At 34.4% G+C, this 12,215-nt stretch overlaps 1 protein-coding gene across 3 annotated transcripts in view; it reads left to right on the top strand.

The window, feature by feature from the left end:
* The window catches only part of SCAI (suppressor of cancer cell invasion), a 138,840-nt gene extending 126,884 nt beyond the window's left edge, over positions 1–11,956 (top strand). For 2 of the 3 annotated variants that reach the window (XM_036112929.2, XM_036112930.2), the window contains one exon: positions 2,963–11,956. In XM_036112929.2, coding sequence (XP_035968822.1) covers positions 2,963–3,109 — 147 coding nt within the window. In that variant the 3' untranslated portion in view covers positions 3,110–11,956. The remainder of the gene's footprint in view (positions 1–2,962) is intronic. The other variant, XR_013443844.1, reaches the window with a different exon arrangement.
* Positions 11,957–12,215: the final 259 nt, after the last annotated feature.

The raw sequence follows: 12,215 nt of genomic DNA, 5'->3' as shown, positions 1-12,215 counted from the left end.
TTTTTTTTAATTAGAGTTCATTGATCATCTTGGATCTATGGAATATTTTTGGAATACTTCTGGTCATTTTTGTTCAGATATTTTTCTTCCTCCATTCTCTCTGGGACATAGTTACATATATATTAGACAACCTGTTGTTAACCTCCACATCACTTCATGTGCCCTTCATTTTTCCAAAAAAGTCTTTTTCTTTCTTTCTTTCTGTTTCAGTTTCTATTGCTGTGTCTTCAAGTTCACTGATGTTTTCTTCCTTAGTGTCTAAAATGCTGTTAATCCTGTCCAGTTAGTTTTTCATTTCAGGAATTACATTTTTCTCATCTCTAGTTCTGTTTGGTTCTTTTAATATTTTCCATTTCCCTCCTCATTATGTTTTCCTTTGTGCTCTTGAATGTATGTGTAAGAGCTAAAGTCCTTGTCTGCTAATACTATATTCTCTATCATTTATAAGTTTGTGTTTATGATTTTTCCTACTGGTTAGGGCTCTCATATTCCTGATTTTTTTATATGTCTAGTAATTTTCTCGTAGAGTATGTACATTGTGAATTTCATAATGTTGAATTCTGGACTTTGTTGTCTTTCTTTGAAGAATATTGGACTTTATTGTAGCAGGGGTTTAATCAACTTGCAAATTCCTTTGACCTTCCTATGGCTTGTTTTTAAGCATTTTAGGGATAGATTTAGAGTAGTGTTAGCATACAGATGTAGGTTTATTTTGGCCCAATACTAAGAGGCATAATTTTTCTGGGGTCTCTTTCATATGTCCCCTGTTTCAACAGATTTTCTCCACTCTAGGACGTGTTTGGTCAGAACTCAAACATCTCTCAGCCCTGTGTGAGCTGAGAGAATTATTCACCTTATAATAGTCCCCCATTAGATCTTGTTTTTTGGTTTTTTCTTTTTTTAGGGTTGTTGAACAGTTCTTTTTTTGTCTCTATGAGGACTATTTAGTATTTAGTGTGGTAAAACAAAATTTTGGTCTTTATAATTGTAATGAGTAATGCCTAAGGGCTGAAGAACGGTAGAAGTGATATTTGAATATATGAACTATCATGTGAGATGCATAGAAAAGCAGTAACTTATTTCTCCAGGAAATTTTAAATGAGTGACAAAATTATAGTCTATAAAAATTACCAAGGGGTACCTGGGTGGCTCAGTCGGTTAAGCGGCTGCCTTTGGCTCCGGTCATGATCCTGGGATCCTGGAATTGAGCCCTGCATCAGACTCCCTGCTAGGCAGGGAGTCTGCTTCTCTCTCTTTCCCTGTCCCACCCCCGTCACTCGTCCCCGCTCATGCTTTCTCTTTCTCTCTTTCTCAAATAAATAAAATCTTCATTATTTTTTTAAAGATTTTATTTATTTATTTGACACAGAGAGAGAGAGAGCACAAGCAGGGGAAGCGGCAGGGAGAGGGAGAAGCAGGCTCTCCATGAGTAGGGAGTCGGATGCAGGGCTCAATCCCAGGACCCTGGCATCATGACCTGAGCTGAAGGTAGAGGCTTAACCGTCTGAGCCACCCAGGCGCCCCTAAATAAAATCTTAAAAAAAAAAAAAAAAAAAAGAAATTACCAATTAAAGAAGAATTTCCAAGTGAGAATACCTCATTTTTGAAACGGTCTCTTTCTTTTGCTTCTATGCAATTACAATTTTTTTTCTTTTTCCTTTACTGTTCCTTTTCTGTTTTTTTTTTCTTTTTCTGGTATTTCCCTTTTTAGGGACTCTTTTTTTTTTTCACACTGTTTGCTAATATTCTTAGAAATCTTAGGCATTTTCATGACTTTAATATTTATCTCCATGCATATTATATCCGTCTTTACATACACTGCTCAAACCTGTCTTCTGAGATCGATCTGAATTTTCAAATTCCTTTTGAGGGGCAGTTCTGTTTGTATTACCCTATTACTTCAAATAAAATATACCTAAAACCTGAAGCTTTTATTACTCTCTCCAAATCATTTCCTCTTGTACTTCTCTTTTTCTCTCAAATGGCTCCCAGCTCTTCTCTTATGTCTTTTCTTCCTAAAATCTCACAGTCATCTTTGACACCTCCCTGTCCTATAATTAATTGCCAAGGCTCATTAATTTTTTTTAAAGATTTATTTATTTGAGAGCAAAAGAGAAAGAGAACGAGCAGTGGAGAGGGGTAGAGGGAAAGAGATAGAGAGGAAGAAGCAGACTCCCCACTGAGCAGGAAGCCTGATGTGGGGCTCAGTCCCAGGACCCGGAGATCATGACCTGAGCCAAAGGCAGGTGCTTAACTGACTAAGCCACCCAGGTGCCCCAGCCAAGGCTCATTAATTTGACTTTTTCAGTGCTTCTCATGTCTTTCCTCTCATTTTAATTTCTGCTGCAACATCTATTTATTCATTCATTTAGCCAAATACTTGTTGAAATCCTACATATGCTAGGACTTTCCCCTAAGTAGTTGGCATTATATGATTTCTACAATATAGCAGAGTACTCAAAAGTGGCAAGACCCAATAAATACTTGTAAAATAACTCACTGAATGAATATATTAGGTTGAACCATATGAAACTGTAATTTTTGAAGGTCACAGTAGTCAAATATCAGCAATTTCCTGTGTTCAACAAGTACACTGCTATTAAGAATCATACTATTAGGGGCGCCTGCGTGGCTCAGTCGGTTAAGCGTCTGCCTTTGGCTCAGGTCATGATCCCAGGGTCCTGGGATCGAGTCCCATGTCGGGCTCCCTGCTCAGCGGGGACTCTGTTTCTCCCTCTCCTGCTCCCCCTGCTTGTGCTCTCTCTCTCTATCTCTCTCTTTCTGACAAATAAATAAATAAAATCTTAAAAAAAAAAACCTAAAAAAAAATCATACTACTATGCAGAGAACTACATATTAAGTTATTCCTAATATTGTAATGTTAATAGTAATATTATTAATGTTGTATATAATTTCCTTCATTAAACTCTAAAACTTGACTTTTCTCTCCTTTGCCTACCAGGAAACACGAAACTATCCAGAATCATATCCCCAACTGCCAAGGGATGAAACAGTGGAGAACCCTCACCTCCAGAAGCACATTCTGGAATTAGCGTCCATTCTGGATGTTCGAAATGTGTTCCTCGAGAGTACCATAGATGACTATTAAAACAAAAATCCTCTTGTTGAAACAATTTTTCATTTGCCACAGATTTTACATGGTGCCGTTTTTTAATGTGATGACAGACACATAGTGGTGTTACTTAGTTTTAATTTTTTAATTTAAGGCCACCATTTTAAAAACAAACTGAAAAAATTGTTCAGACTTTTAGGGTAACTGTTTTAAAATACAGTCTTTCAAGTCTTTTAAAAAACTCAATTAATCTTGGAATTTTTACTTTTCGGTTTTGAGGTATGGCTACTTACCTCCAACATCTATCCCTACACACATATAGTCAATGTTCTCACCCTCAGAAGAGTAAATCATTTATTTTTATATAATGAAGAAAATCCAACTCTTATACTTGGACCTTAAATGTGTGGATTTAGAAAATATATCATTGTTCACAAAGATGAAACTAGCCAGCATGGACTATTAAAAATCAAGAACAGTCTTTCCATAATATTTCTTTTCATTCCAACTTAGTAGGTAGACAAATGTGTGATTCTTTGAAGCATAATCAAGACCATTTTTGAAATCATTTAATTCATTAAATCCTGTCATAATTTCAGAAACTGTATAGGATTGATTTGCATCTAAAAGTTAAATCTTTAATTGGAGTCTTAAGATGATAAATATCACTTGGAACGTGTGAGCCCTGTGTTATCATGAGATATGCTGGCATATTTTGCTTTCTTTGTAATCTGAATGCTAGAAATGAAAAAAAAAAGACTTTTAAGTATTTCAGTCAAAAAATCAGATTGTTGGTTTCATAATACAATGTTTCCACAGGAATTCTATTTAATCTTAATTCATGATATCAAGTTTAAAGACTATCCAGACTGAGGGCTGTGGCATACAGGACAGAGATTATATAATCTTTTTGCCTAGTTCACGTTTATGAGATGTCAAAGTCAGAGATGTTATTAATTTTAGTTGGGGATAACTGAATCATTACTTAACCTAAAATGGAAGTAACTTTTGCATTGACAATTTGGAAATGAGATTTTTTTAAACTCCTGATATTTAATATTTCATATTCATGCGCAAGTTTTTTTTATTATTTTAAATAGGATTCTGTATGTAATATAAAGTTTTTTGTGTTTTTCTTCTCTGTCATCCCCTTCATAATTTCATAAGCATTAGTGACGATGCTTTGGGTTTTTTTTCCCCCCTTCTTTTGACTCCACAGCATTCAAGTTCAGAAATCTATGAACCAAAAGCCCTTCTACCTAACTGTAGAATTTGTACAGGCTCACATTCTACCTCTGGCAGTCCCAGGGGAAATAAGGTGATTGCTTTTGGTGCCTCTTTCCTGTGTCCTTAGGGAAATTTTACTGTAATATTTTTAACTTGGTTTTCATTTCAGGCATAGGGAATTATTTGGGACTAAGTTATTCATATACCTGTTCCAATTTGCTGATTTTTCATCTGAAGTCTTGAAATTATTGTTCTTGGGTTTAGGGGACTTCGTGGTATTTCATTCTTTTTTTTTTTTTTTTCATTATTTTGTTTGTTCTTTTAAACCTTGTTTCAGAAGCTTTGAAAACTTATCCTGGAGGGAGATTTCCTTTGCCTAGTGGGTTGTTTTTCTTTATCAGATAAAGACTGCTTTTCTTTTCTTCAGTACCTTTATAAACTTTGTGGCTTTCCTTTCATAATGGTGTTCACCTGGATTATAGCAATAGGCTGACCTCTTGTTTCAGTCCCCCTGAATTTCTGTGCCAGTAATGTACCTGACCTCACGTATTTTCCTCTCCTCTGATGCTTAAAATAGTATTTATCCTCCTGAGCTTTATTCTCACCTGTTTAGCATAAAGAACACTGGTCTGAGAACTAGGAGACCTGAGTTCTAATCCTGGCTTCCCTGGAGCTAGCTTTATGCCCTTTGACAAGTGTCTTCATGTTTCTGTTTTATAGTATTCTCATCTGTAAAATGAAGGCATTAGCCCAAGGTCCTATCCAGTTTTATGGTTCTATAATTGCAATCTTGATTTCCCTCCCCCTGCCACCTGGAAAACTAGTTTTTCTGAGTTTACCATAGACATTTTCTTTTCTAAGTCATATTTAACTTGTTTTTGTTCATGAAAATATCTGAGTCTCGGTTATTGTAGAAGCTAATCTGGTGAAGAAATTAGAGCTTTTGTGATTAGAAACATGTTTGTCCAAGAACAAGGGGTCTTAGAAATCACGACAAGGGTTTAGATGATGACATTGTTACTTAAGCTGATAGTAGTGTAATTTCTTATTGGTGGTTAAAAATCTAAAGTGAGCCGAAGCGATCTTGAATCTTTAAGAAAGGAAAACTGTGCTAAAAAATTCTGTACCATTGTTTCATTCATGCCTTCAAGAAGACATGGACTGAACAAACTATATTCCAGATTTTGTTCTAGGCATTGGGAAAGCAAATGAATGAGACTTTAAAATCCTTGTCTTCATGAAGCTTATATTTTAGTAGGAGTCAGGCAATAAACATAAGAAAATTTATGTTAGAGAGTGGTAAGTTGTATGAAGAAAATTTAGAACATGGTAAGGGAAATGTTTTGATTGTTTTGGGGTGAAGAACAGTGTCTAAGTGAGTGATCAGGGTAAGCCTTAGTGAGAAGATTATATTTGTGCAAATAATTCATGTTTCTTTCTTTTTTTTTACTTTTATTATGAAAATTTTAAGCATATGTAGCATTCAATGAACCATCCTGTACCCATCACCAAGCTTCTACATTTTAAGACATTACTTTAAGCAAGGCATAAGAAGTGTAAAAGGACAATCACCCATGGGTATTGGCAAAGAATCTCTTTTTTCAGTGCATACCACTCCCCTTTATAAATATATAAATATTAAGCCCTTTATTTATTTAATTTTAGAATTCATAGAAATTTAAACATTGGAACCTAAGAACAAAGCAAAGCAAAGGGAAAAAAGCACTTCTTTGTTTTCAAATTGCACAAGCTCCCCCTGGAGATTCTGATACAGTCTCTCACCTCCCTTAAGAATCACTGCAAAAAAAACAAGGTATAGGATTGCAAGAAGTCCCTTACACAGAGAACAGTGTTAAGCACAATGGAATTATTTTCTCTTTCTTTATCCGTATATTTCTGAAGGTGGTAAAGCAGCTATTTTCCCTACTTCTCAGAAGAGAAAGCTGAGACCCTAAAACACTGTAGGTTTATTCATAGTGGCAGAGCCTGAACTAAAACTCAAATCTCCTAACCTCAGCCCAGTCTTTCTGGTAGCTCAGGTTGCTTTCTATAATGAACAAGAAAGGAATAATTAGAGATTTCCATTTTGGCACAAAAGGTTAAGGTATTTTTTAAATATATCAAATATTGAAACCAGGAAATCAGTCAGCCCTGCAAATTTTTATTTATTAATTATAAGAAATCCCCAAGTCAGACAATTTAGCCTTGATTCTAGCCAGGATATATTTTTTTGTATACGTGTGTGTGTTTTCCTCCTAGGAAGTGGTGCTCTCAAAACCTCTCAAAGCACAGAGAATTTATTATACCCTTTATATTTTTACCAAGTTGAAATGTTTTGAAATTATAAAAGCAAAGTGCAATCTAGTCATGACTGAAATTTTCCTGATACAGGATCTGGGGTTTATTTTTTCCTTACTTGTGGCTACCGCCCTTTATTTTCTTCTTGTAATAGAATTCCCTGAAACAGATTAGGTACTGAATTTCATCGAGGAAAATGGAAAAGCCATCCAATCTGATTTATGTATCAATCTGTGGAGCTTTCTTTAGCATTCTTCTCCAAGTTTAATCTCTGACTTGTGTGACTTCATAACTTTCTGTCTCTTAAAAGGGGTTTGGACTCAGTTGGAAAATCTTGTACTTAGTTATCCATGAAGACTTGTAATCAGCCTGATATATAGAGAACATTCTGGACTGGAAATAGAGTAAGGTGCCAAGGGTCAGCCAACTTGGCTACTGCCAGTGATTCAGAACCACCTCCCTACCCTAAGTGAGTAAAAAGGTTTGATACGAATATGAATGGTATGAATCTCCTGGTGATATTTTGGATGTGTATGTTCCTGTGTGTGTTTGGAGAGTACAAAGGGTATTTACACGGAGGGCTCTTTTGTTGACCTTATTTATTTAAAAATCTTATTTTATTTGTAATCGCATGTGTATATTTTTGTGATGCTAAATGCAATCTCTGTATACTTTTTTGTATATATGTACATATTTGTAAATATATTGGTATGCAATGATGCAGTATGTGTATATTATATACCCATACCCACTGTGGGCTGAATTTATTTAAGTTCTATGAGGACATCATAGTGGCATCGTTCATGCTGCTGTAATTAGGTTGTGGCTGTATCTCATTCATGAGCCTCTATTTTGAGGGGCTTGTGTTTGGGTAAAATTGGCTAATTTGGAGTTGGAATTAGGATATGAAGATATTAACAGAAAGCAGGATATTCTTAGCTTTAAAATCATCTGTCAATTTCCATTTAAATGGATGATAAATTAGTGATATAAACCTGAAAAACCTTAGTGTGTGAAACTGAGACACCAGCAGGTTCTTAAGCTGTTTCAGTCCTTTATTTTTCTTGACCCATAATTGAGTATTATTATTGAGTAGTATTTATATTGAGAATTAAGGGGCTGTGGAAAAAATTACTTTGATCACATTTCAAAATAGATAGGAAAATGTCCTTTAAATAGAGAAATTCTGTGTGTAGTTGCCATGTCAATACCTGATACTAAATTTTAATTTTGGAACAGTGTTTTCACCGATGTGTCTCATTTTATATCTGTCTCTGTGAGGCAGAAAAAGGGGCATTAGGTAGGGGAAGGCTGTACCTAGGTGGGGGTGGGATTTAATAAGCAACAGGAGATTATTAATCTGTATATTTGAAGCAGCTGTGATTAATTTAGTCCTGTCTTGGCATTTCAGACTATAGATTTTTCTTATTGGAGTTGCATATCAAAGATGAGTAGGCTCATCTGAGAAAATGCTTCTAGTGAATAAAATGCCTCCAGTTGTATTTCTTTGTCTCTATGAGACCACTTGTGTTCTGCAAATTGATGATATATTCACACATGAAATAGAATTCTTAATATTAGGTGCATGGCGTGCTGTCAGATCTGGGCCTCCAAACCTCTACCAAGGATGATGGGTGGGGGAGGATATCCTCTTAGAGGATAGTGAATATGTGCAGTGCCAATGTGTGAACATGGAATACCACAGAGTATCAGTGTTTGTTACTCCTGTTTTCACCTGGCCTGTGTATTTGCTCGGAAGAGTGTAGGAGATGTTTAGTATACCCTTGAACACATTCACCGCAAAAATTAAGTAGAGGTTATTTTTGCATGATAAAATATAACTGCAAAACAACTGTGTAACAACGATCACATCTGTGTAATACAATATTAAATTATCTTAAAAAGAGGAGTTAGAGTCAGAAGTCGGTTTTACCACCCAACAAATGTTACATTTGCCTCTTCATTGTATTTTTAATAGGAAGCCAACTATTCACAACACCTCTCAGTTACAGTATTAAATTTAAAATAAAGTTGTAATCGCCTTTTTCGTAAATAAATACTAAAATTTGGTAATGTATTATTTCTGGAAAATCAGTGAAAATGTCCATCGTGTCTGACATTCTATTGTTCTAGTAACCAAATCATTCATTGCAATTGGAGAGTAGCAGAGTAGATGTTATGCTATTTAAAATTCATAGAACTGACTCAGGCTCAGTATGGACATTAATTTGAGGAAAGGAGCAGCAGTAAGAAGTGCAGTAGATGAGACTGACATTGTGAATATAACCTCTGTTTCTAACAGTTGTAAAGCCAGTTACTTTGCAGTTAAATAAGGTAAGAATTGCTTAGAAAACCAAACCTTTCCCCCATTCTGTACTCGTAAGACTTTGATACTTTATTTCTATTCATGCTGCACTTCCCAGTCTCTCCTGGATACTGTGACCACTTTACCTTAAAAAAAAAAAAGGCAATTCATCTTCCTCAAACTAAAATTTCAGAACATGGTATTACACTGTGTTCCAGCTTAACTGAGTTTTTGAACAAAGACTTATTAAGCATGCCTTGTGTTTAAGGAAAAATAATTGATGTGTGAATGGAATCAATCACCTATTGAAAGGAAGGGTGTCAGGATAATGTAGGGGGACATACCCTTAAATTGGGTAGAGATAAATGTATTAAATTAAGTGTAACTGACTTGTTGGTGCCATAGAAATATTTCCTTTGGAAGTCTGTAAATATGAAATGTTTTCTTAAGGTAAATTTGGTATTTTTCACTTATTAGTTTGGTGTAACTTTTGAGAATTCCATTTCTGTATAATACTGTTAATCACTGAAGCACCATTTCTTAATTTTAAAATATTTTTGTTAATTTCTTTTGTGTTTTCTTTAAAAGTTATTACTTATCAGACTACTCTAAGTGTGATTTTTTTTTAAGCAGTGCGATTTTTTAAAAACATTATTTTAACAGTAGATTCAGCTTTTTAATAGTTAGAAGTACATTTTGTTAATTCTGCACTCCAGATTCACTTAAGCCTGAATTTGGTCATAAAACATACTACTTATTAGGAATATTTTCCTATTTTGGTGAACATTTCCAGTCTATATCCTAAGACAATCATCTTTTTAGGTGTAGTATTGTTTATTGAGACATTGGTAATTTCAGGGTTCAGAGTTTTACTCTTCTGCTAGGCTTATGGAATGAAATAGAGTGAGTGATTCTATCATGTTCAGAATGAGATAGGGAATTATAGCTAGCTTTCCTATAGGTCTGCAGTAAACAGTATTTAAATTTTTATATCACTAGTATTATTTTCCCTTTTGAAGCTATTATGAATATCCACTTGTCTGTGATGAAAATTAAGATTTGTGAACATTAAAATTTGACCCGTAAGTTTTCTCAAACATCAAATCAGTATGACCACCCATATAAATTATGAAATGATAATATATGATAATCCCAAAGTAAATACTTCCAAACCATAGAAAAATAACCACTGCATTTTTAAAAATTTTATTCTTACCCTCCTCTGCATATTACAATTTTTTCCTAAATTATATGTTGTGATGTATTAAAAATCTACAGGAAAAAAAATTGCTTAGAATGTTTTAGGGCAATAAGAATTTTTATTATTTCCTGAAGAATGAGGTTGTGGTTTTTTTTTGTTTGTTTTTTGTTTTTTTAGCTCTTGGTTATCTTATTAAAAATAACTTTTAATGGTTTGGTAAAATATCTTAGGACATGTTTGTAGCTTTTTATAATTATCTGGATACATTCCTTTTGCCACATAGACCATATGGCTAGTTCTCCAATGATTTTTTGTTTGTTTTTAATAAACCTTGCTGTTCAACAATCAAGGAGTCTTGTATTTTAGAAACTTCTTCCAGTTGAGGTAGACAGGACTTAGATAATAGGAAAAGCAGGTACAATGTCCTAACATTTTCACAGTAGAGCTTACAAGTGAAGGAAAGTATACAAATAGGTTATCTTCATTGTGTAGTACCAGTACCAATAGTGGTTTCATTAATCATTGAGTCAGATGAAGCAGTTATAAATCATTTCTTACTTTGCTCTAAAGATCATTGTCATTTCAGGCCACATTATTATATTCTCTGGGCAGTTTCCATTGTAAGGTTAAATATCCTTTTTCTTTATTCAAATCATCACTAAAGGTTAAGCTAATCACATAGGAGTTAAAAATAAGTTATGTTTGATCTTTTTCCCTGAAAATAATGGTGAACCTATTGTCTATATTATGGATATTAGGCATAAATGCACTTGTTTCAATCATAGCAGAAATTACATTTGGAGAATACAATTACTTGATTTTGTAGTGGTGTGAAATACTTTTTAAAAATTGTGCTCGTCTGTAACTGAATGTTATAGAATTGTAACACTATAGGGATTATAGAGTTATATTTATTAGCTCTCCTCAAGTGATTGAAGCACAATAATTTTCATGTAACAGTTCTTATCCAAGTGCTGCTAATCTATTTGCAAATAATGAAGCTATTTGGTTGCCTATCTAGTTATTCACAAATCACTGTAATCCTTGAGACTTTGTCTTGTTGCTCATTTGTACTAAATTTTGGGTATTGTGGGTTAATATTTTAGATCAAAATCTGTCAACTCAGCTCTGTGAGACAGCAAACCATTTAGATTCACTAGTTTTATATGTGTTATCAGTAGAATAAATTTTGAAGGGGCTATTTACTACCAATGACTAGGGGAAAATTATATTGTCGATTATCATTTGACTTGAACATTTGTGGTATTGTGAAAGTCTTATTTGTTGTGTTTATGAATTGCTTAAGCCATACATACTCTTAAGGATGTTTTCCTGCTGTGTTCCTTTTCAGTAGCCTTTTTCTGCTTTGTCTGTTACAGTTAATACTTCATAGATTTTAGAAACTGAGAAGTTATTGAAACATTTTATTTTCTTGAGTTCATCACTTTTGACTCTTGTATGATATGTGATTTGTTATAAAGGATAGCAAGCCTTTCACTAACTACTTCACTAAATGAATTTCAGAGTAAACACTGTGATTCCACAGAGTGGATTCAGTAGGCCCTTCTTTCCAATGTTTTCTTCTGTTATGGTGCCTACCACCTTAAGGGCACTTAAATGGTAGAGGATGGAAAGTTAAACATTGTTGTTTTGATGTTTTTTTAATAACAAGATTACAGAAAATTTGATTTTTGTTGTCAGTGTATTGAAAACATTTTTGCATTGATAAATGTTCTCTAGGAATGTGACTACATTCATCAGGTGTGAACTCTTGTAAAATGAATTTTGTATCTTGAATCCACGTGTATATTAAGTGTATCATCAATATAAAAATAAACATTATTTGCTTAAAGTTTTTGGTACTTCTTCAGAATTGTTGACAACATAAGTGCTAAACTGTTAGGGTTTGCTTCTTTCAGATAATATCTCAGACACTTCAGACTGTCTTGGGGTCGTAGCTTCGATGCTTATTCTTCTAGGTGGTAAATTTCTTCTGAGTCCTAGTCTTGGTTTTTTCCCGGCCCTGCTCGAAGTGGTCAAAACTGTCCCACGCGGAGGGAGGACTGTTTCGCGGGGGGGGGGGTGGGGGGGGTGGAAGCTGCTGACCCTCG

The sequence above is a fragment of the Halichoerus grypus genome, chromosome 14 (genome assembly GCF_964656455.1).
Source record: "Halichoerus grypus chromosome 14, mHalGry1.hap1.1, whole genome shotgun sequence".
NCBI lineage: Eukaryota > Metazoa > Chordata > Mammalia > Carnivora > Phocidae > Halichoerus > Halichoerus grypus.
This window is presented reverse-complemented; position numbering and strand designations above follow the sequence as displayed.